This window comes from Nomascus leucogenys, chromosome X, assembly GCF_006542625.1.
Source record: "Nomascus leucogenys isolate Asia chromosome X, Asia_NLE_v1, whole genome shotgun sequence".
NCBI classification, from domain to species: domain Eukaryota; kingdom Metazoa; phylum Chordata; class Mammalia; order Primates; family Hylobatidae; genus Nomascus; species Nomascus leucogenys.
The window spans coordinates 30,772,624-30,796,647 of record NC_044406.1 but is presented as its reverse complement, the minus strand read 5'-3'; the positions used below and the strand labels follow the sequence as shown (position 1 = coordinate 30,796,647).

The 24,024-nt window shown below is 36.6% G+C and overlaps 1 protein-coding gene across 1 annotated transcript in view; it reads left to right on the top strand.

Moving 5' to 3' along the window:
* DMD (dystrophin) overlaps positions 1 to 24,024 on the top strand; it is a 1,770,560-nt gene that overhangs the window by 553,972 nt on the left and 1,192,564 nt on the right. The window contains exon 41 of the mRNA XM_030807549.1: positions 12,122 to 12,294. Within this exon, the coding sequence (XP_030663409.1) occupies positions 12,122 to 12,294 (173 nt within the window). The remainder of the gene's footprint in view (positions 1 to 12,121; positions 12,295 to 24,024) is intronic.

Here is a 24,024-nt window from a genome sequence, read left to right as displayed (position 1 = left end):
AATTTTTTGTGTGGTTTTTTTTTTTTTTTTCTTTTCGTAGAGACAGGGTTTCACCGTGTTAGCCAGGATGGTCTGGATCTCCTGACCTCGTGATCCGCCCGCCTCGGCCTCCCAAAGTGCTGGGATTACAGGCATGAGCCACCGTGCTCGGCCCAAGTACTGCATTTATAAATGTTAGAAATTTGCTTAAATATCATAGTTGAAGTCCGACTCTGGATGTTCAAGCTCCAGAGTTTCTGCTCTTAAGCACTACACTATACGGTTTCTTGATGCAGAATATGTTTTCAAAGTTAAAGATATAAAGTAAGGGTAAAAAAAAAATTGTATCAGAAGGATGTGTCTCAAGAATACCAAAGAGATTATCCTTCACTTTGTTATTCACTTTGATTGTCCTTTCAAGTGTCTCTGCTGGCAAAGCACTAGGAAATCCAGTTGGATAAAAACTGTGAATCCAGTTTTTTCTTGTTTTTTCCTGGAAAAAAGATGGGCTAAAAGATGGGCTTGAAAGTGTCTAAAAAGCTATATATCATCATAGATGGATTTTGGTCAGGGATAATCCTTAAAATGGCAGGATAAATTGGACACAAGAAAAAATAAAGAGATAAAAAATAAGTAAGGAGATATTTGTGTTCAGCATAGCTGGACCAATTTAGAAAGCATACCCTTGATTCAGTAGCTGTACCAGGACTCTCATTATTAAAGTTCACTCAGGAGATGCCCAACATCCTAGATCACCCATTTTCCTGTGTTAGTGCAAAATGTGGACTGGATTTCCAGATTTATTTCTATCTGGTTAAATAAATACTCTGATTGGTTGAAGAAAGGTTTTCTGGAAGGTGTATATAATCCCACCATGGCAACAGAACCAAGAGTCTCTGACTGTCTACCAACCTGTAGACTTAAATTTTTTCCCTATACTTTCTTCTAGTGCCTTCTATTTCTGTTATCCCCCAAACACCTTGATGTAGCCTTAAGCAGAATCAACCATCAAAGGGCTAACTCACTCCTCCTGCTGGGTGCCTTCTCTGTTGGGCCCCAGCAGCAGTGAATCTATGCTCCCATCTTGACGTGTTTCTTATCCCCTTTCCCACCTCCCCTAAATAAAATTCCTTTGTTTCAAAGTTTTATTTCAGTGATAGAAATGGCTAAGATTGTCTACAGGGTTGGGTTTGGAAGAAAAGAGGTGTGGAAAGGGAATATAGCAAAATACCAGTATTTTCTGAGCAAGTTTGGAAGAGATTAAAAATTACGCCTAGTGACTCTCAAATTTATATCTCTAGTCAAGATTTCTCTCCTGAATCATGACATATATATGCATTTTATATATTCACTTAGAAGTATAATAAACATCTTAAATTTAGCATGTCAAAATCTTACACCCTAACCTTATCCTCCTGCAAATAGTTAATGGCAACTCCATTATTCCACTTGTCTGTGCCAAAATTCTTCATGTTATCCTTAAATCCTTTCTCTACCAACACACATGTAATTGGCCACCAAATCCTAAGGATTCTGCCTTTACAGTGTATCCGGAATTCAACCCTGCCTCCACTCTGATCCAAACCACCATCATTTCCAGCATGGATCATTGCAATTGCCTCTTAACAAGTTTCCCCCTCCTTGCCTTCTCCCATGTAGACTCTGCTCTCAACATACTAGCAAGAGATACCTATTTAAATGAAAAGGCAGATTATATCCCCCCACCTTCGGTTCAAAACCCCCAATGCTCCCCATCCTCCTCAAAGTAAACAGGGAAGTCCTTATGTTCATAAGTACCTTCATGGGTTACCCACCCCATTCTCTCTGATATTTCTCTGGTAGTCGCTAGCTCATACACTCCATCCGTAATCACTTCCTCCATCTTCCTTTACCACTCCTCCAGGCACATTCCAGTGTCAGGGCCCTTATACTTGCTTTACCTGTCTGGAATATTATTCTCATGATTTTTCTTTAAATGGTTAATTTCTGCATTTCCTTCAGATCTTTACTTAAAAACTGCCTTCTTGGTAAGGTCTTCCCTGACCCCTCCTACCTAAAATTCTGACCTCCACTTTATCCTTCATTTCTGCCTTCCCTGCTTTAGTTTTGCTCCTCAGCACTTAACCACTATCTAACTGAGTATACAGTTTAGCCATTTCTCTGTTTGTTTACTTTATTCTCCTATAGAAGGTGAGATTCCAGAGAGTGGGACTTTTGCTTTCCGGATCACTACTATATCCCCTACATATAAAATATGACTGTCTCAGGCTGGGCGCAGTGGCTCACGCCTGTAATCCCAGCACTTTGGGAGGCCAAGGCGGGTGACCACAGGGTCAGGAGTTCAATACCAGCCTGGCCAACGTAGTGAAACCCTATCTCTACTAAAAATACAAAAAATTAGCCGGGCATCGTGGCTGGCACCTGTAATCCCAGCTACTCGGGAGGCTGAGGCAGGAGAATTGCTTGAACCTGGGAGGCGGAGGTTGCAGTGAACAGAGACTGCACCACTGCACTCCAGCCTGAGCGACAGAGTGAGACTCTGTCTCAAAAATAAATAAATAAATAAAATACGACTGTCTCATGGTAGGTTTTCAACAAATATTTCTTGAGTTAATGAATGAATATAGAGATGTAGCTCTCAGACACAGAGAGAGAAACCTAGAAGATAGTATTACTAGTTAAAACTAGAGAGGCTAGGGCTGTATGATGAAAACTGTGCCTAACTGTACTGAATCCTGCCAAGGAGGGAAAGATGAAATGGGGAAGCTATTACTAAATGAATGAATAGGAATTTCCTTCAGGAAATAAATATGGTTAAAAATGTGAATTATAAGTGCTTCCAGCTGTCTGCTAATGTTAGTCCTTCAGAGAAATGAAAACTGAGAAATCATTAGAAAGCAATTTTATCATTTCTTTTAAAAAATAAAGTTCAATATATTTCAAACCAGAATATCGTTGAAATACTGAAGTCATTTTCAGGGGAAAATGCACTGAAACAACAATTTCATATTATATTTTAACTTATCCTTTTATATATTTGAAATTTTGTTTCATTTGGAGACTTTTTTCTAATTGAAATTTTTAACTGAGAGAACACTGACAGCTTCTGATGTAAAGTTTTATTACTGAGGAAAAACTTTTAAACAGAAGACAAATTAGCCAATTAATGTTTGTATATACATCCCACAGTGGACATATTATCTAAAATCTTGGAAAGAGTTGTAGATTTGTGAAGGTATATTTGAGCTTATTTGTAGATATGAAGTAAAGGAGCAAAGATACTTGTAAATTAATTATAGACATCCTTATTTAGTAACTGGATGTTGAAGATGAAGAAATGGCTGAATTGAATGACCACAGAGATGGGACAGAGGAAATGATGTTTGTTTGTTGGTTTATTTATTTATTGAGACAGAGTTTCACTCTTGTTGCCCAGGCTGGAGTGCAGTGGCACAGTCTCGGGTCACTGCAACCGCTGCTTCCAGGGTTCAAGTGATTCTCCTACCTCAGCCTCCCAAGTAGCTGGGATTACAGGCGCCCACTGCCACACCTGGTGAATGTCTGTATTTTTAGTAGAGACAGGGTTTCACATGTTGGTCAGGCTGGTCTCAAACTCCTCACCTAAAGTGATCCACCTACCTCGGCTTCCCAAAGTGCTGGGATTACAGGCGTGAGCCACCGTGCCCGGCCGCTATTTTAAATAATAGAACTTTGGCACTTTTCACAGTATTTGGGAAGCAACGAGCTTTGCTATAGGTAAAAAAGTGTATTTAAAACTTCAGTAAATTATTTTAAGTTTACTTTCATCAAAAGTGATTAACAGTAAGTTCAATTTGTCAGATATTTCTCTCCCCTACTCTAGTTCTCTTCAGATTCTGCAATATCTACTTTGACATTTATACACATAAGTTTACCATTTAGATGGTAGAGGCAGGCTCTGTAATGAAAATCTCTGACAGCAAGGGAGTAGTTGTCACTTTACATTAAATGGAAGAAAAACTAAACAGTAGAAGTCTATCCCTTGTGGTAAAGAATGGAGCATAGTTAAGGGTTGCTTGAGACCTTTATCTTAAACTGATTAGTTGGCAAATAGGTCCCTTGTTTGTTTCCTAGATAAATTATCTGTATTCTCTGGCTTCTCCTTTTATCTTGTTAAAGACACATACTCCACAACACATGAATAAACAAAGCATTTTTATGTTCAAATTATTTCTGTATGTGTCTCCTTTAAAAACCGATTATCTTCTTAAGGGAGAGACTCACATTTTAAAGTCTTTATTTTCATATCTCAAATTTGAGGCTGATATTATGTCTGTGTTATCAATAAACACTTATTTAAACGATAAGCTTTTCAAATAGATAAATGAATTGAAGCCACATGGCTTATAGATTTTTGCTTTTCCTTACTTGAGGTATCTGGATTTCATCTGCCAGTTGTAAAAGTTACTGTGCTGTCTAATTTTTCTCCATTCACAGTGTATAATCAGGGTCTTATTTAGCTTATTGAAGACTGTGAACCAGAGATGCAAATATCCTATTTTAAAATATTAAGGACTCGAGTTGTATAAATTCATGTACTGATGCCTTTCAGAAATTAAAATTTCATTTGTATGTATATTTAGACTTTCCTTTTGCAGAAAGAGTGGGTATAAATAAACATCTTAGAGAATTTCAGTGGAATAGTGAAGTGGTCAATTCATAGGGGTATGTCAAAATTAAGAAGGGACTTGACTAAAAAGTTGGTACTTTATCATTTTGACATCATATTTTCAGATAAGATAAGGAACTATTCAGGGAGAGAAATAGAAATGCTATATTCTATAGTGATTCTAGGGATTTTTATATCACCATAGCAACTACAAGGGACTATGGCTTCATTTTTAGAGGGTCAGAAACTATAAAGATCACATTTCTAGACAAACCGAAATAGTAAAATGCTATCAGAGATCTCATCTCTGACTTTATGGAAAGTGCTACAAAATTTTCTTTGGTGCACATACCGTTTTTCTGTGTGCAATGCCTTGAGGACACGAATATGTGCAGGGACTTTAAAAAGGATTTATTTCCTGGACTCCAGCCAATTTTGACAGCATTCTCTGAGAATGCACCAAGGAGCTATTATCTAGGTATCCAGGGAGTGTGACATCCCCTGCCCCAGTTTTTGCTTTTTGCTTTTCTCATTTAAGATAGAAAGTTTTCCCACGTTAGTAACATGCTGCACAGCATTGCTAAAACCTTTCATAACTTGATGCTGAGCAATTCTACAGCATTCCAAAGAACTGGTAGCTCCCTAGAGACTCAGATTAAAATCAGGAAGCTTTCCAAGCTCAAATCCTCAGAGAGTATACATACACACACACACACACACAAACACACACATACCATATCAAAGCCATAACTGGATAACTTTTATATGCTGATGGAGAAGATCCTTTACCTCTTCCCTTGAATTTTTTCTCCATGGGTGCTTACAGCTATGCATTTAAAGGGTTTGGGCCCGCTATGTACTAACAAATGTGACTGGTTGCCCAATGTGAATTTAAGTAATCAGGCTTTCATTCAGCTGGCGTCTTGGTATCAAGTGGAAAACTTGGCAGAGTTTTGGATCTTTGCCATTGGACTGGCAGCCAAGCAAGAATGATGGAGTCAGTGACTTAAAGAATTCAGAGTTGAATCAAGTACTGGTGAAATCAGGCTCCCCAGGTCAGGCAAGTTAACAGAAGCAGCCAAGAAGATATGTTGGTGCATGTCTCTGGCACCTGACCTAATCAGGCTAGTGGAATAACCCTAAACATTGTACCCAAGACTCCAGGCTTGGAGCCATCAGAAGATGGTAGTAAAATTCTACCAGGTAAATAAAAGTAAAGAAATAATACTAGAGATATGCTTGAGTTCAATGGCTTTTAGGGCATTAATAATAGGTATTACATCCATTGTATCTCTTTTATTATAATTTCAACTGTATTTTAGATTCAGGAATACATGTGCAGGTTTGTTACATGGATATATTGTTTGATGCTGAGATTTGGGATATGAATGACCCCATCACCCAGGCAGTGAGCATAGTATCCAACAGTTTTTGTTTTGTTATGAGTTTTGTTTTTATCAATATTAAAGTTTTCTTCAATAAGCAAGCCTCTGATGTCAAATACAGCATACTGCAATGTCGTACAAAGGTATTTTCTATTTTATAGTGAAAGAGGATGACAGCAAAAGACAGTCTGGTCTGCCTACATTGATGTTTTCCACTTCCAACATGCTGTTGTTGCTCTCGATAAGATCACCAGTGACCTCCTAAATTGCCCAAGTTGACTTTTCCCTCCTGGTCCTGGCTACATCTGACTTGTTGACAACTCTCTCCCTCCTTCTAGTTCTCTTCCTGGATCTGATGACTATTATTCTTTAGGGATACTCATCTGCTTCCTCTGCCCATGCTTTCCACAGAGGTTCATCTTTACGCCACCTTTCTTCTCACTCTTTTCACTCTAAACACCTTTCCTGAGCAATCTGACCATCCCTAGTCGTATTCAACATCACACACATTCCAATGACTATCAATTCTGTATGTGAAATTGCTAAAAGACAGTTTTAACCTGCATTCCTCCAGATAAGTAAATTCTCAGATTGTTTCTGGGTTGGCTTGTTCTTTCTTTTGTATGGTAATACCTGACCTGTCAGATAAGTACTTTTTCCACAGAGTTAAATTGAGGTGCTAAACAAAAGAAATAATGAAAGCTTTCCATCACAAGGCGTACATAGACTTGAAGAGAATGCCTTGAAATTTTATTTTAAAAAAACCTTCTTTCTCTGAAATTCACTCACATCACCCATAACCACTGTATCTTATCCTATTGCTGAGCTGATATATAAGACATGTGAACACAGTTGCTTTTTTTAAGGTTCCCATTGTAAGCATTGACTTTTACCTTTTATAGCTGACATTATCTATAGTCTCACCTGCCTCTTCAGCGTAGTTCTTGCTCAAGGCAAGTCCTCATGGACCATAAACGTGAATTCTTAGAATAAGGCAGAAAACCCTCTAAGTTTTACTGTTAACTTCTTTCCTGTTTGCCTCTCTGATTGTGAAATGTTCTTCAGAGCCCGTCATCTGGAAAGCTGTACGATCAGCAGCAGTCACTCGCTATCTAACCCAGTCTCCAACTTTCAAATGATTAAAATCCTTCCCAATTTTGACTGAAAATAGGCAAAAATATTCCCTTTGTTTTGGGAGGCTGAGGCGGGTGGATCACAGGTCAGGAGATCGAGACCATCCTGGCTAACACGGTGAAACCCCGTCTCTACTAAAAATACAAAAAATTAGCCCAGCGTGGTGGTGGGCGCCTGTAGTCCCAGATACTCGGGAGGCTGAGGCAGGAGAATGGTGTAAGTAAACCCGGGAGGTGGAGCTTGCAGTGAGCCTAGATCATGCCACTGCACTCCAGCCTGGGTGACAGAGCGAGACTCCATCTCAAAAAAAAAAAAAAAAAAAATATTCCCTTTGTTGATATTTGTTAAAATTTATATTTATCTAGTCAGGAAACATAAGAACTCTGGATGAGAGAATACATTATTAATTACTCAAAAGCATCTTAGGGCAAGATGTTTATCTGTGAGTGCAGGGGTTGTAGTACAGGAGAGAAATCCCAAAGTTGTGGATCTCAGAGCTTATATAGAGCACCTGATGTATCAGGAGGAGAGAAAGTGAGAGAGACAGACAGACAGAAAGACAGAGACTTTGCTCTGGGATATAAACCAACGATCTTGGTCTATTATTTTCGTAATATAAGTTGAAATGTAATCAAAGGGCTCTTGGAGATAAAAGGTTTTAAATCTCTCCAGAGCAATGCACTAAACTCCAAGGTACGCTTGCCATTCAGTCATCCTTTAAGTCAGTTACCAGAACTCTTTGCTCAGAAAGCCTAGTCCATATATCCAAATGTGAAAATATGAATGGCTCAGCAATCCTTGCCGTCTTACTCCTCTTCTCAAAATCTGATTTCAACTGCCTCCGGAACATCTACAGTTTGATGCCTCAAAGGCTTTTCCGAATGACCATGTCCAAAATTGAACTAATCACTTATGCACACATACACAAGCATTCAACCATGGAACCTGTTCATCCATCTGAAATCCTGTTACCCAATGACACCACAAATCATGTGGATGCCCAGGCCAGGTACCTAAGAGTCATTCAAGTTCTTCCTCTTCTTCACCCAACACACAGTCACTGAATTCTGCTGAGCTGTTTTCCTCAACTTCTTCCCACTTCAACTCAAATGTGAATAGCAACTAGATACTTGATTCAATTAATGAACTTTTGTTAATATTGTAGGTGTGGTAATGGTATTATATGTATTTTCCGAAGAAAAGAATTCTCATCAGAGAATATTTCAGCAAGAGAAAAGTGCTGAAGTATTTATGGATAAAATAATATATTAATTTGTTTCAGAATAATCTAGTTGAAGAGGTGAGTGGGTGGGGTGATACATAAAATAAGATTGTCCATGGAGTCATAACAGTTGGCACTGGATTATAGGGTTATGGGAGCTATTTGTATTGTTTTCCTACATTCATATATATTTGAAATCTTACATAATGATAAATTTTAAAAACCATAGTTCCCCATTAGCTACTCAAGTACAGGCAGAATTTTCTCTTGAGATTCAAAGCACATTATTGAACATCCTCAGCCTCTGTTTCCTGGCCCATCTTCCCTTAAACTTCTATGTTACTAAAAAGGCAGCCAAATATGACTGCGCTTGTTACCTAGCTTTGCCTGTGTGTTACCTACTAGCTCTAATGTTCTTCCCACTTCTACTACTCAGATATGTCTACTGCAATTTGCACCTTCTTCATGAATTCTTTCCTGAGCCTATGACCAAATATATGATACATTTTTTCTCTGAACTTCTAGAAAATGTTTGGTGCCACTTGGAACACTCATCTATTCCTTCTTCTCATCTAGCTAAGGCTTCTATACTTGGATTTTTTTGTTCAATTCTTCAAACCATATCCTTTTTTACTACTACAATAAAACCCACTTAAAACTTCTTAAAAGCAAACTAAACTGTGTTTCACCCACCTTTGTTTCTGCTATATTGCTCCTTACACATGGGAAGAACTCAATAAATTTTGCTCAGTGGACCTTATGTACAATTTAGATGATCAAAATAACAAAATTCGTACTAGGAAGAATATCCAGCATATAGTTTTTAGCAAATTTATTTGAGAATAAATATATTTAGATTTTTCTTTCTTCCTATATAAACCATTTGTGGTTTGTGATTTTTCCATTAAATGGAATATAAATAAAACATTATGGATTCAATTTATGGGTCGATCTATTTATTTATTCAACAAAAAAGCATTTGCCATCTATCATGTGCCAAGCACAGATTTGAGCTTTGGAAGCCCAACAGATAACAACATCCCTGTACTCATAGATTTCAGTCTAGTGGTATATACAGGCTACTTGATAATATATTTAAATGTTAGTAATAAGTACTATAAAGAAAAGGGAAGAGTAATGCAGGGAATAAGGAGTGATTGCTGAAGCTATTTAAAATAGAGTAGTAGAGAAGGCCCCTTTCACATGAAAAAGAAGTAAGGGAACCACTGATAGAAATGTTGGTTAGGAAAACTATTTTTGGCAGGTAGAACAGCAAGGGCAGAAATCTTGAAGCAAGAATGTAGTTGTTATACTCAAGTAATGCAATAAAGCTAATGAGGGTGAAGTGTTGTGGACTATGAAGAGACTGGGAAGAGATGAGGTTAGAATGGTAGGTAGTATACAACCAAGTCATGTAGAGATTTATAGGTCATAGTAAAGATTATGCTTTTTTTAAAAAAGTAAAAGCAAGTTTATTATGAAAGTAAAGGAATAAAGAATGGCCACTCCTCAGGCAGTGCAGTGGCATGGGCTGCTCGACTCAGGATACGTATAGTTATTTCTTGATTATATGCTAAACAAGGGGTGGATTATTCATGAGTTTTCTGAGAAAAGGAGTCAGCAATTCCTAGAACTGAGGTTTTCTCCCAGTTTAGACCATATTGGGTAACTTCTTGACATTGCCATGCATTTGTAAACTGTCATGGCACTGGTAGGAGTGTCTTTTAGCCTGCTAATGCATTATAATTAGTGTATAATGAGCAGTGAGAAGGACCAGAGGTCACTTTTTTCGCCATCTTGGTTTTGGTGGGTTTCGACTGGCTTATTTACAGCAACCTGCTTTATCAGCAAGGTCTTTGTGACCCATACCTTGTTCTGGCGTCCTATCTCATCCTGTGACTTTGAATGCCTAACTTCCTGGGAATGCAGCCCAGTAGGTCTCAGCCTTATTTTACACAGCCCCTATTCAAGATGGAGTTGCTCTGGTTCAAATGCCTCTGACATATTTCCCCTCTTTCTTTTACAAGGGAAGCCTTAATCCTAAGGGTAGTGGAGGTACCCTTAGGAATAAGTAGGAGAAGGGTAATACATCTTCTGTAACTTCTTCAGGCTGAATATGGGTGTTGATATTTCTGCCTAACTATTAGGGTCTCTTGTCTTCAGGGTAGAGAGGAGCTCAGTCAGCAAGCATCAGCTTGGTGAGGGCCATTCATAACTGATAAATGGTGATATCTGGAAGATTAGTAAGTTTTCAATCTAAGTAAACATTGAATAAGCTTATTCTGCATTCCTATACAAAAAGTACGACAGCAAATATATTCCACAACAGTAAAACAAAATAAGTAAAATTATCCCAAGTAAACTAAATTAGAAGGCTTTCCATGAACTGGGCAACTGTTGGAACCAAAGTGATGTGGGGTTGCTAGCTGATTCCAATACATGTCCAGAATTAGAATACGGATCCAGGTTTTTATATTACCCAATCTTCTTGTTTCTTCTGAGGTACAATCAGAGATCACTGGCAGGTTCACAGGAATAAGCAGGATCAGTCTATATTGCAGGAAAAAACTCAAAAACAACTGACGAGACTAATAACAGGTGTACCATAGTTCTTAAAATATAATTTTTTTCTCTCTCCAGTCTCCCATTTTTACTAAAGACAGATCATCATAGGACTGATTTGCTTTATTATACTTGGCCTGATTATTTGTATAAAGTGCAGCAAGAATAATTATTTTTCATGTAGGCTTTTGAAATTGGCTGTGATCGAACTCTGTGATGAAGAGCCACTGGAAGATTTTGAGCAGAGGAGTGATATGATCCCAATTATGTTTTAAAAGAATCTTATCGGCTCTTGTGTGGAGAATTATTCAGTAGGGGGGAAAGACTGGAAGCAAGAGGACAATTTAGATAGGTATTTCTATAACCCAGATGAGAGACAATAATAGCTTATATCAGATCTGTAGCAAGAAAGGTAGTGAGAAGTGGTCCATTTCTGGATATGTCCTGAAAGTCAAGCCAAAACAATTGCCCAATAATTTGAATACTGGTGACTGAAAAAATTAAGGATGGCTCCAAAGTTGTCAATCTGAGTAATTGTTTATTGAATTACTTTAATTCAATTGAAATCAGTAATTGCCATTTACTGAAATGAGGGAATCTATGGGAGGAGAAGGTTTAGGAAATGCAGTTCAGAATTTTGTTTGCATCATATTAAGTTTGTAAATCTCGTGAGACCTCTAAGTGTTGAGAAATTAGCATTTGTTAGATTGGAGTTCGGAGGAGAGGCCCGGGCTTGAGATACACATTTGGGTGTCATTGTCTTATACAGGATATTTAAAATTATGAGAACAAATGGGAGGGATTATGGATAGAGAAGAAAAGAAGTGCAAATACTGAGTCAGAGCACTCTAAGATCAGGACGAGGAGGATCCAGCAAAGGAAACTGAGAAGCAGTGGACATAAAGGTAGAAGAAAAACCGGAACAGGTCAGGATACAGAAGCCAAATGAAGGCAGTTTTAAGATGTAGGGAGTGATCCACTCTCTCAGGATGAGGTCTGTGATTTACCTATTGAATTTGAGCCTGTCAAAGTCACTGGACTTCATGGTTATTAACTTTAAAAAGTCAATAATTAAGAATGGCAACACCATTTGCTATCTTTGGGATTTATATATATATATATATTTTTTTTTTCTCTTTCTATAGACAGCTAATTCATTTTTTTACTTGTCTTAAAATTTTTATATTACAGAATATAAAAGATAGTCTACAGCAAAGCTCAGGTCGGATTGACATTATTCATAGCAAGAAGACAGCAGCATTGCAAAGTGCAACGCCTGTGGAAAGGGTGAAGCTACAGGAAGCTCTCTCCCAGCTTGATTTCCAATGGGAAAAAGTTAACAAAATGTACAAGGACCGACAAGGGTAGGTAACGCATATATTTTGCTTGATACTTGCAGAAATGATTTGTTTTCAGGGAACTGTAGAATTTATTTCAGTACCTTCCATGGAAAAAAGACAGGGAAAAAGAAGTATCACTCTCATTGAAAAATGGTAAGTAAAATGAGAACAAATAATGATGAACAATTCAGACAAATGAGCTGAATTGTAGAAATTATTCAGTATTAAATTTAGCATTATGTTGAAGCATTATATCTTCTAAAATTTCAGGTAATCGTAAATCAGATTGGGTCATTGAGGTGCTATAAACAGTTGTTCGATATAACATACTTATCTTTAGTCAGATCTGTGTCTAAAAATTTATAGGAGTTTGATACTTAGATTAACAAGTTTAAAATATTACCTATCAATAACAAATTGATTTTCATTTATTTATATTTTGGAGGGTGACACTTTACACTTTGCATAACCCTCCCCCACATTTTTTTTGCCACGGGGAATTTGTTGATTTAAAATCGTGTTTCTTTTTATCTTAATTGAAATATTTAGCTGTTGACTTAATGGGGGGGGCAGAAATTCAATTGCATTATTTAGCCTCACATCACAAGAAGTGGATTACTCTTTCTTTTACATTTTTATGTTAAAAGTAATAAAGTTCTCTAACAGCTTAAAGTGATTCATTTCAGAATTCTTTATCCTCAAGGTAGGCTTCTTAATTATTCCCAGAGGAAATCAAATCATTCATCTAATAATTATAGGGAACCTCCATGGTATCTCTTACATCTGTCCATGTCTAACCATCTTTACTCCTATTTTTTAGTTCTTGGTTTACTACATCAGGCACCTAAAGAGAGATTTGTAGCATTAATCTCAGTTGTCTCAAGTGATTATCTCCACTTTGTTCTCAATGATCTTTCAGTGGCCATCATTTTTCTAAAGTTTAAGAGCTTTGGTACTATAATCTCATTCCCTTGAGAATGAAACCCTCACTCCTTAATTGCGCATAATTATCTGGTCAGCCTCACTGTTTATTTCTTCGTGCCTGCCCTTCAGCAAGGCCCTCCAAATTATGTTCTATCGATATTAAATCAATTTGCAGATGCCCAAGTGTTTTATGCTCCCTTTGACCTGCCTGTTCTTCAGGTCTCACTTCAGATGTTGTCTTTTTCTAGAAATCCTAAAACTAGTAGTTGCTTATAACATCTGGAAACTTGGATATTGTTTCATCATTTAATGTAATATAATGTCAATAAATCATTTATGTATTTGTAAATTTTCCAGACTTGGTGGCTACCCTGTAGAATATATGATCTGATGTGCCTACTCCTAAAACCTAACACATAGTAATCAATTTGCTTACTTTTCTGCCTCACGCACAAGCTCCTTATAGAAAAGGGCTATGTTTTATTTGTGTTATGTGCTCAGGACTGATATAGTGCTGAGCACAAAGTGGGTGTTCAATGTGTCTGGACTCAAGCCTCCTCTCAGAAACCTGAGAATATTTCCCCTTTGGATAGTCTAACAGATTTATCTCAACTTCCAGGGCAGGTGCAGTGGCTCATGTCTGTAATCCCAGCACTTCGGGAGTCCAAGGTGGGCAGATCATTTGAGGTCAGGAGTCCCAGACCAGCCTGGCCAACATTGTGAAACCTTGTCTCCATGAAAAATACAACAATTACCTGTGCTTGGTGGCATGCGCTTGTAGTCCAAGTTACTTGGGAGGCTGAGGCAGGAGAATCCCTTGAACCCAGGAGGCAGAGGCTGCAGTGAGCCCAAATCCACCACTGCGTTCCAGCCTGGGTGACAGAGCAAGGCTCCGTCTCAAACAAAACAAAACACAAAAAGAGATTTATCTAAACTTCCTTGAAAATAGCTGGTCTGACAGTATTCAAAGCCAGGCTCGATAAAGGAAAAGAAACTCAGCCACTCTGTGTATAGGCTTCAAATACAAACTTAAACTTATAAAATGGTGGTTCATGCCTGTAATCCCAGTGCTTTGGTAGGCTGAGGCAGGAGAGTCACTTGAGCCCAGGAATTCAAGGCTGCCACGAGCCATGATTGTGCCACTGTACTCTAGCCTGAGTACCAGACTGTCTCTAAAATAAATAAACAAAAATATTTGAATAAACTTATATCGCCACCGTGGTGTACTTTCTCCCAGCATTTCACATTGAGTCATTATGAGACTCTGCAGGCTACTCCAATGATGTCAGTTTCATTACCATCTTTTGGGATGTTCATTCCACCGTTAGGAAGTTCTTCCCCCTCTGGTTTATCTTCTTATAGTCAGTGTTTTCTCCAAGCATTCTAGGCCACCCACACCATCCCCTAAGGACCTTTGAGGTTTCTTGGATAGCCAGTGATTACTGTGCTTCTATACACTCCTATCAGTTTTGCACTAAAGAAGAAATAACGCTTTCTGCTTTTTGAGGTTTCTCCTCCACTTTACTTATAAGTAATTTTTGGCAAATGATCCAGGTATTCCCTTCTCACTGTGTCATATGGACATTTCGCTTTCAGTTTACCTTCACCCTAGGGTTAAACAGAAACAAAAATGTCATTCCACAGAGAGGGTAGCTGAAATCTCACCCCAACTCTGAGGACTTTTCTGGTTTTGACAAAGGATAGAGTTTCTCTAATCCCAATAGATCCACCCTTTCCTTATCCAGAGGTTGAAATTGTACTTCCATTGACATTCTATAGGAATTGGTCAGGAGCTGTTAAATTTCCTATGACTTTTAGTACAATCTCAGATAAAAACTGTTTTAAGTAATTGCTTATAAGCACAGGCTCTAGAGTTCCAACCTGTTTTGGAATTCTGGTTTTGCTGCTGACTATCTATGTGCCCTTGAGCAAGTCTCTTAAATCTTCTGCTCCATACATTTCTTATGTATAAAACAGGATAAGAATAGTGTCTATGTCACAGGGTTGTTATGAGGATTATCTGACACAATATATGTGGGGAGCTTAGTGGATTGCTTAAACACGATAATGGCTCAGTTAAGGTTGGCAATTTCGATGATGAAAATGGTGATCTTATGGTTCTGATAGTCATGACATCTGTTAATTCATTCTTACATGCTTTCAAATTTCCCTGAGAACTACAGAGAGTAGAATTAGACTCAGTTCCTGCTTTGAAGAGCTTCACAGTCTTGGAGAGAAAAGGGACAACCAGCCAGTAAAATAAGGGTTGATAGATTGGAGCTGTAGAAGAGGGTAAGAACAAGATCCCTGGGAAATGGAATGAAAACATCTTACTAAGAATTAGGAATAAGTCAATGTCTATAGACAATTCAAGGTTCTGAGTTACAACTAACAGAAAGTGACTCTAGTTACTTTAGGTAGAATTATATAAATTACTAGAAGGATATCAGATACCTCATGGAATCAATAGGAAAGCCTGAGAGCCAGGTTTAACAATGGGCAGAAACTATAAAGGAAGAGCAGGCTAGGCATCCAGAATATATCCAGTATCAAGCTATGAGGTAAATCTGAATTATTTTGCTGTCATGCCAGAGTCCACTGCTTTACTACGAGCACCATTGCACTGGACATTGCTTGCTATCGTCACTGCCAAAAAAAAGTACCTAAATTTTTTATTCTTGTTGTGTGTCGCTCATTCCACAACTAGAGTCTCTGGCAGAAGCATCTGATAAGTCAGAGGATGGATTTTTTTTTCTGTAAAGGGGCAGTTAGTCAATATTTTTGTCCCTGCAGGTCATGTAGTCTCCGTCACAACTACACAACTCTGTTGTTTTAGGGTGAAAAAAACCATATATATAAATGGATAGGCACGTTGTGTTCAAATAAAACTTTATTTACCAAGACAGATGGCAGGCTGGATTTTGCTGATGGGCCATAAATTGATGACTGCTGTTATAATACAGGTTTAGGCCACAGAACTAGGTTCTTATTGCCAGAGGTCAGGGAAAATAAATAGCTGAATTTGTTCTTCATTGTAGTGGCAGTGAACGCCTCGTGTCCTACTAAGTCCCATACAATGGTAGATGCTTGAATCCTTGGAGAGATTTAGAAGCTATGCATTCATAAATACACAAACATTCAGTATAGCCTTCATGTGGTGTTCTCAACAAAAATCTGCTGAATTTTTTAGTAAGTCAACTTGGGTTAAATCAAAATAAATTTGAGTTAGTAAGAAGGGCTGTATGAGTATTTTTCTTAAATGCTACAGGTATGGTAGTATTAGCTATGACCACAATAATGCGGTGACACAGATCACCCTAGAACTTGCTGACTGAAAACAACAGGCATTTCTGGCTGTTTAGGTTACTTGTACCTTGACTGACTCAGCTGGGCTTGGCCGGGAAGCTCTTCTTCAAGATGTGGGTTATTTGAGCTAGGCTCCATGGTGCATGTTGGATTAAGGTCTGCTATACATGTCTTTGCTCTGGACCTAAGATGAAGGGCCAGTGACATATTTTCATGACAAGTCACCAAAGTATAAACCTAACCTCCCAGGAACACTCATGGCCTCTGCTCCTGTGAAGTTCACTGACATTTGATTGGCCAAAGCAAATTACATTGCCAAATCTGACATCAGTAGAATGAGAAAGTAGACTCTTCCTACAGTGGAAGGGGGTAGAGATGTTAATATTTGCTGAACCATAATTCAAATTATTAGAGATAGTTAATAATTTATAACAGGATTGTTCAACAGCTAGAAAATGCCTTAGTGTTTTTGCCCTGCTTCATTATTCTATAAGGAAGAAAACTATATTTTAAGAATGTTATGTGACTTGCCTAAGCACATACTAAATAGTACATCTGCGTATTTCTTGTTCAGTCATCTCTATTAAATTTCATAAAGTAAAACAGACATTACTCCTTAGATGAGAACAGGAAGATATTTAAAAAGCCAGACTAATAAATTTATGACTGCTCATTCATTATCTAACATACCTGCTTCCATACATTGTCTTTCAGCAAATAGAATTTCAAGATGTATCTCAGCAAGTTACACATCATCAAAGTATTAAAAGCCTTATTTTCATGGACATTCTGATTGTTCACAAACAGTCAACACAGTCAACAGTAAATCCACAAGCACCATGAACATATGGATAGATATGCCTATATGTAAGATTACTAGTTAACTTTTTGGGAAATTAATATTACTGCTAAATTCAGTTTTCATTGATTTTTGGGTGGGTAACTAACTGCTTATAAAATATACCTATAGGAAACATGTAAAAACAAAGAATTTACATAAGATCTATCTAGGATTAGAAAAACAAAGCTCTTTTCTTCTTTCAACGAACACTTAAGAATGGCCTACTAAATGCCAGGTGCTATACTCTGGTGTCGTTAGTTTCTTCCTGATACCATCTTTACTATCCTGTAAGCCATTAGTGAATGTTTCCCACTTTTAGAAAATGACTTCCCAAAGACTGAGGGGATAGAACAGTTCAAATGATATCATCTAAATGAAAGCAGTTTCTAGACTACAAATTGCTGTACAGCCATAAGATGGCATTATTGTGTAACAACAAGGTCCCTGTCAAACATCAAGAAAGTAATGTTTTAAAATCAGTATTTCCTTCTTGGAATTCTACTTAGTCAGATATGTTGGGTTGACTTACCCACCCATATAAGTCGTTAAATTCAAGATGGTTCTGAGCTTTAGATATGATGTAAAATAGACGAGACTAAGAGTATTTATTTCTATATCATTACATTTCTATAGCAAAAAAGAAACCTCTAAAAAATTAGAGAAAGCAGTATAAGGGCATTTAATTAATCAAATGTTCTTATTAATAATGTTTCATAAAATAATGAAATGTTGAAAAATAAAATATGAACACAGTGTTGTATAAAGTAAGTCAGAAATAAGAAAACACTTACTGTATGAATCTATTATATGAAACTAAAAAATTAGGCACTTTGGAGTTTAGAGGTCAGACAGGAGTTACCTTTGTGAGTTGTGATTAGCAAAGGCTGAAGCAGGCTTCTAGGGACTGGGTAATGTTTTGTTTCTTGATCTGGATGCTACTTGCATTGATGTGTTTCCTTTAGGGAGGTTGATGGAACCATACACTTGTGATGTGTACACATTTCTATGTGAATGCTGGACTGAACTAAAATTTATACTTACATTTTAAAAATAATAAATATGTACTTTAAGTACGGGGGGACGTAAATCATAATTGTTTTAATAAAGAAGGTGTAGCATTAGGAAAAGCATACTACATTGTTCTATTTTTGGCATTTCACCATGGACCCCTGAACATTTTATAATTGCCCAGTACAGCCTGTCAGATAAATATGTGGGCACTACTGCTTTAGAGAAAGTATTTTCCAAATTTATCACCACCATTCTGGAACCACAGTTCCACAGGTCATTAGGATGCTGAGGGTGGGATAGTTGGAAGCTGCTTCCCCAGGGATTTCTCCATTGTTCAGTTTTTATAGCAGTAAGCCTGCAGCATTAAAGCACTCACAGGCTCTGGCTGCCATTTGTGCTACATGAAGAAAAATGAGACAATGAAAGAAATGAAAGGAGAGAAAACAGGAGTAGAAACCAAATAAATCAGATTTGAAGAGAAAGTCCCTAATCATCTCTGTATTCAGACAGTAGGGAATGAGTATGCAATTCTGCAAGCCCATTCCTAATGTAAGTTTCTGATAAGAATTTGCTATCTCAGTTGTAATCTTTCTACTGAGACATTCAATAAATATTTTTCTTTCATGTCAAGGTAAGGAAATAACCTCACATTACCCATATAAGGAAAGAATAGTATACGAATCCTCACGTTATCACCATACAATTTTATCTTTTAAAGTGGAAGCTAGAGGGACAGATGCATAATCTGGGAGCTTTTCCAGAATTGTTTGTTCCTAAATGAGACATTCAGCTATAGCAGCATTAGCAGCCTCTTCTATTTGTCACAATGCCATATGTAGTTTGGAAGATACATGATAAGCACATACAGGATGCTGACAACTCAGGAAGGATTATCATTGCAGTCTTAGAATTAATCGCTACCATATTTGAAGATTTTTATGCTAGACTGGATCTTCATTCCACAACCTAGGTATGGGTATATGTGCCAATACAAAATACTTACTGTTGGTTTCTGAGCTTGGTAGAATTAGGAATTAAGGGGTAAAAAATAAGCAAGTCCCGAACTTAAGAAAGTTTTTCATATCCTATTCCATGGCCACTGTTTTACTGACTGGAAGAAAGGAATCCCATGGATTCAGTCATGGGGACAATGCAGAAGATATAGTAGACTGACGGAGAAGTCGAAATTTCTATTTATGTTCCACTTTTCAAAATTTTTTATCTTTAAATGTTATTTTTAACGCTTGTGGGTACATAGTATATATATATATATATATATACTGTATATATAAGCATATACTATATATATACACATACAGCTACTATATATATAAACATATACTATATATTTATATATACTATATATAAAAACATATACTATATATTTATATATACTATATATAAAAACATATACTATATATTTATATATACTATATATATAAACATATACTATATATTTATATATACTATATGTATATACTATATATACTATATATAATATATACTATTTATATACTATATATAATATATACTATTTATATACTATATATAATATATACTATTTATATACTATATATAATATATACTATTTATATACTATATATAATATATACTATTTATATATATAGTATATATATAAATATATATTTACTGTGTATATATATGTATATATACACATATATATATGGGATACATGAGACGTTTTGATACAGGCATGCAAGTATGGACAATGGGATGTTCATCCCTTCAAGCAATTATTCTTTGTCTTACAAACAGTAAAATTGTATTTTTTTAGTTATTTAAAAATGTACAATTAAATTGTTTTGACTATACTCACCCTGTTGTGCTAGCAAATACTAGGTGGTGTTCATTCTTTCTAACTATTTTTTGTACCAATTAACCATTTCAACCTCCCCCTCAATCCCCCCCACTACCCTTCACAGCCTCTGGTAACCATCCTTCCACCCTCTATCTCTATGTGTTCAATTGTTTTGATTTTTACCTCCCACAAATAAGTGAGAACATGTGATGTTCGTCTTTCTGTGCCTGGCTTATTTCATTTAACACAATGACCTCCAGTTCAATCTATGATGTTGCAAACGACAGGATGTCATTCTTTTTGTGGCTGAATAGTACTCTATTATGTATATGTATCACATTTTCTTTGTCAATTCATCTGCTGATGGACGCTTAGGTTGCTTCCAAATCTTGGCTATTATCAACAGTGCTTCAACAAACGTAGGAGTACAGGTATCTCTTTGATATACTGATTTGCTTTCTTTTGGATGTATACCCAGCAGTGGGATTGCTGGATCATATGTAGCCCTATTTTTAGTTTTTGAGGAACCTCCAAACTATTCTCCATTTTGGTTGTACTAATTTACATTCCTACCAACAGTGTACAGGAGTCCCCTTTTCTTCACACTCTCTCCAGGATTTGTAATTGCCTGTCTTTTGGATATAAGTCATTTTAATTGGGGTGAGAGAATATCCCATTGCAGTTTTGCTTTGCATTTCTCTGATGATCAGTGATGCTGAGCATATTTTCATACACCTGTTTGCCATTTGTATGTCTTCTTTTGAGAAATGCCTATTCGAATCTTTTGTCTATTTTCTGATCTAATTATTAGACTTTTTCCCATAGAGTTGTTTTAACTCCTTATATATTCTGGTTATTAATCTCTTGTGAGATGGGTAATTTGCAAATATTTTCTCCCTTTCTGTTGGTTGTCTCTTCACTTTATTGATTGTTTCACTGTGGAGGAGCTTTTTAACTTGATGTGATCCCATTCATCTATTTTTGCTTTTGTTGCCTGTGCTTATAGGATATTACTCAAAATTTGTTTTACCCAGACAAATGTCCTGGAGAGTTTCTCCAAGGTTTCCTTGTAGTAGTTTCATAGTTTGAGGTCTTAGATTTTAGTCTTTAATCCATTTTGATTTGACTTTTGTATATGGCAAGAGATAGGGGTCCAGTTTCATTCTTCTGCATGGGGATATACAGTTTTCCCTGTTCCATTTATTGAAGAAACTGTCCTTTCTTCAATGTGCGTTCTTGGAAACTTTGTCAAAAACAAGTTCACTGTAGGTGTATATTCTGGGTCTTTTGTGGTTCAATATAAACTTTAGCATTGTTTTTATTATTTCTGTGATGAATTCCATTAGCATTTTGATAGGGATTGCATTGATTCTGTAGATTGCTTTGGGTAGTGTGGATATTTTAAAAATATTGATTCTTCCAATCCATGAACATGTAATACAGTGATTTTTTGTGTATCTTCTTCAATTTCATTCATTAGTGTTTCATAGTTTTCATTGCAGAGATCTTTCACTTCTTTGGTTAAGGAAACGCCTAAGTATTTCATTTTATTTGTGGCTACTGTAAATGGAATTACTTTTTTATATCTTATTCAGATCAGGTTGTTCATGGTTGGCATATAGAAATGCTACTGATTTTTGTATGTTGATCTTGTATCCTGCAACTTTACTGAATTTGTTCATCAGTTCTAATCATTATTTGGTTGAGTCCTTAGCCTTTTCCAAATATAAGATCGTATCATCAGCAAACAAGGATCATTTGACTTCTTCCTTTCCAGTTTGGACACTCTCTGCTCTGTCTTGTCTAATTGCTCTATCCAGGACTTACAGTACTATGTTGAATAACAGTGTTGAAGGTGGGCATTCTTGTGATGTTCCAGATCTTAGAGGAAAGGCCTTCAGTTTCTCCCCATTCAGTATGATACTAGCTGTGGGTCTGTCATATGTGGCTTTTATTATGTTGAGGTATGTTCCTTTTATACCGAGAGTTTTGAGGCTTTTATCATAAAGCAATGTTGAATTTTAAAAGCTTTTTCAGCATCAATTGAAATGACCATATGGCTTTGTCTTTCAATTTTGTTGATGGGATGTAGCACATGATTGATTTGCGTATGTTGAACCATGGTTGTATCCCTGGGATAAATCCCACTTGCTCATGATGAATGGTCTTTTTAATGTATTGTTGAATTCAGTTTGCTAGTAGTTTTTGAGGAATTTTGCATCAATATTCATCACATGGTAGAGTTCAGCAGTACAGCCATCGGGTCCCAAGCTTTTTTTACTGAGAGACTTTACTAAGGCTTCACTTGTGTTACTCGTTACTGGTCCATTCAGGTTTTGGATTTCTTTATGGTTTAATCTTGGTAGGTTGTATGTGTCTAGGAATTTATCCATTACCTCTAGATTTTTCAATTTGTTGGCATATAGTTGCTCATAGTAGCCACTAATAAGCCTTTGAATTTATCTGGTATTAATAGTAATATCTCCTTTCTCATTTCTGATTTTATTTATTTGGATCTTCTCCCTTTTTTCTTCATTAGTCTGGCTAAAGATTTGTCAATTTTGTTTACCTTTTCAATAAACCAACTTTTTGTTTTGTTGACTTTTTGTATGTTTTCTTTATTACAAAGTCATTTATTTCTGCTCTGATCTTTATTATTTCTTTCTTCCACTAATTTTGGGTTCGATTTGCTCTTGCTTGTCTGGGTCTTTAAGTTGCATTGTTAGGTGATTTGTTTGAAGTTTTTTTCTTTTTTGATGGAAGCACCTACAGCTATAAATTTCCCTCTTAGTACTAGTTTTGCTGTATCCCATAGGTTTTGGTATGTGGTGTTTCCTTCATTTTTTAAAGACATTTTTAAATTTCCTTCTTAATTTCTTCATAGACCCAGTGGTCATTTAGTAGCATATTGTTTAACTTCCATGTGTTTGTATAGCTTCCAAAATTCCTCATTGTTGATTTCTAGTCTTATTCCATTGTGGTCAGAGAAGATGCTTGATATTATTTCATTTTTATTGAATTTTTAAGACTTGTTTTGTGACCTACTATGTGGTCTATCTTTGACAATAATCTGTGTGCTAAGGAGAATAATGTGTATTCTACACTCATTGAATTAAATTTTCTGTAAATATCTATTAGGTCCATTTATTCTATAGTGCAGATTAAGTCCAATGTTACTTTGGTTGAGCTTCTGTCTGGGAGATCTGCCCAATGTTGAAAGTAGGGGTTTTGAAGGCTCCTGCTGTTATTGTATTGAGGTCTATCTCTCTCCTGAGCTCTAATAATATTTGCTTTATATATCTGGGTACTACAGTGTTGAGTGCATATATATTTATAATTGTTATATCCTATTGCTGTATTGACCCTTTTGTCATTATATAATGACCTTCTTTGTCTCTTCTTACAGTTTTTATCCTGATACCGATTTTGTCTGATATAAGTATAGCTACTCCAGCTATGTTTGGGTTTCCATTGGCTTGGAATATCTTTCTCCATCCCTTTATTTCCAGTCTGTGTGTATCTTTATAGATGAAGAGTGCTTCTTGAGGTTAACACAAAATTGGGTCTTATTTTTTCATCCATTCAGACACTGTATCTATTTTTCTTCTCTTTTCTTTTCTTTTCTCTCTTTTTTTTCTATCTTTCTTTCTTTTCTTTTCTTTTTTGAGACAGCATCTCTCTCTGTTGCCCAGGCTGGAGTGCTGTGACAGGATCCCAGTTCGCTGCAACCTCCGCCTCCTAGGTTCAGCAGATTCTTGTGCCTTAGCCCCCTCAAGAGGCTGAGATTACAGTCACCCACCATCATGCGTGGCTAATTTTTGTATTTTTAGTAGAGATGGGGTTTCATCATGCT